At 35.5% G+C, this 1489-nt stretch overlaps 1 protein-coding gene across 1 annotated transcript; it reads right to left on the bottom strand.

Annotated features, from left to right (window-relative positions):
- Nucleotides 1-190: 190 nt before the first annotated feature.
- LOC117282753 lies at nt 191-1312 on the bottom strand. The gene is made up of 2 exons (XM_033753649.1): nt 1128-1312; nt 191-673 (listed from the first exon to the last, which is right to left on the bottom strand). The coding sequence occupies exons 1-2, from the start codon at nt 1305-1307 to the stop codon at nt 371-373; spliced, it is 483 nt and encodes a 160-aa protein (XP_033609540.1). The 5' UTR covers nt 1308-1312; the 3' UTR covers nt 191-370.
- Nucleotides 1313-1489: the final 177 nt, after the last annotated feature.

Below are 1489 nucleotides of genomic sequence, written 5' to 3'. Positions count from 1 at the left end.
GGTAAGACTCAAACGAACATTTACATTTTTATTTATATAAGATTAATGCNCTGTAAAGGCATCACATCTTATATCGGTCATTGAACTTTTAATTAACAGACTTGTATAAAACTGTAGAAATTGTATAAGGTTTGCCATTGCTCTTATTACTAAAATTAACTTATTTATTATATTGTATATGTTCATCAGTATTTTATTACAAATGTGTATGATATTGGATGACAACTGTAATTCATAGTTGTGACTGTAACTAGGATGATCTCCACATCCGCACGAGAATGTATTCTAGACAGGATTCATGGAAGGAGAATATATGAATGAATGAATTCAACAAACTATAACTGTCTAGAGACACTTCAGAAAAAGGACTTCAAAGGTGAGTCAGCAGCACAGTGGTGTTGTTCCATGTGCACATACAGGCAGAGGGAGATGAGAAAGACAACTGGAATTCCTGCCTATCTGTGATATCTGCCTTACAGTGGACATATAGAAACATACAGCTCACCTCAGGTTCAGCCTTTATCTCTTGAACTGTTATTATCAAAGGATCCACTTCCTCTTGTGAGTCTGAGACTTCCTCAGCTTTTATATTTACGGCCTGGTTTACATCATGACTTGGTGGGTATGTCCCACCATATGGACCCACTAAAACCTTCTTTGAATTTGTACAGTTCTGTAAAGGCATCACATCTTATATCGGTCATTGAATTTTTAATTAACAGACTTGTATAAAACTGTACAAATTGTATAAGGTTTGCCATTGCTCTTATTACTAAAATTAACTTATTTATTATATTGTATATGTTCATCAGTATTTTATTACAAATGTGTATGATATTGGATGACAACTGTAATTCATAGTTGTGACTGTAACTAGGATGATCTCCACATCCGCACGAGAATGTATTCTAGACAGGATTCATGGAAGGAGAATATATGAATGAATGAATTCAACAAACCATAACTGTCTAGAGACACTTCAGAAAAAGGACTTCAAAGGTGAGTCAGAAGCACAATGGAGTTGTTCCATGTGCACACACAGACAGAGGGAGATGAGAAAGCCAACTGGAATGCCTGCTATCTCTGATATCTGCCTTACAGTGGACATACAGAAACATACAGCTCACCTCAGGTTCAGCCTTTATCTCTTGAACTGTTATTATCAAAGGATCCACTTCCTCTTGTGAGTCTGAGACTTCCTCAGCTTTTATATTTACGGCCTGGTTTACATCATGACTTGGTGGGTATGTCTCACCATATGGACCCACTAAAACCTTCTTTGAATTTGTACAGTTCTGTAAAGGCATCACATCTTCTATCGGTCATTGAATTTTTAATTAACAGACTTGTATAAAGTTGTACAAATTGTATAAGGTTTGCCATTGCTCTTATTACTAAAATTAACTTATTTATTATATTGTATACTAGCTGTACCCGGCCACATGTTGCTGTGGCAGATCAAGTGAATTAAAAAATTCTGTTAGATAAT

This window comes from Cryptotermes secundus, unplaced genomic scaffold (assembly GCF_002891405.2).
Source record: "Cryptotermes secundus unplaced genomic scaffold, Csec_1.0 scaffold7333, whole genome shotgun sequence".
Lineage (NCBI taxonomy): Eukaryota > Metazoa > Arthropoda > Insecta > Blattodea > Kalotermitidae > Cryptotermes > Cryptotermes secundus.
The sequence above is the reverse complement of the archived record's forward strand: the minus strand, read 5'-3'. Positions and strand labels throughout refer to the sequence as shown.

Bases quoted from the DNA above. Each gene is read 5' to 3' on its own strand.
- LOC117282753 (XM_033753649.1), bottom strand. From the start codon at position 1,307: ATGCCTTTACAGAACTGTACAAATTCAAAGAAGGTTTTAGTGGGTCCA. The intron at 674-1,127 runs GTGAGCTGTATG...ATGCCTTTACAG, and splicing joins AGATAAAGGCTGAACCTGAG to AACTGTACAAATTCAAAGAA.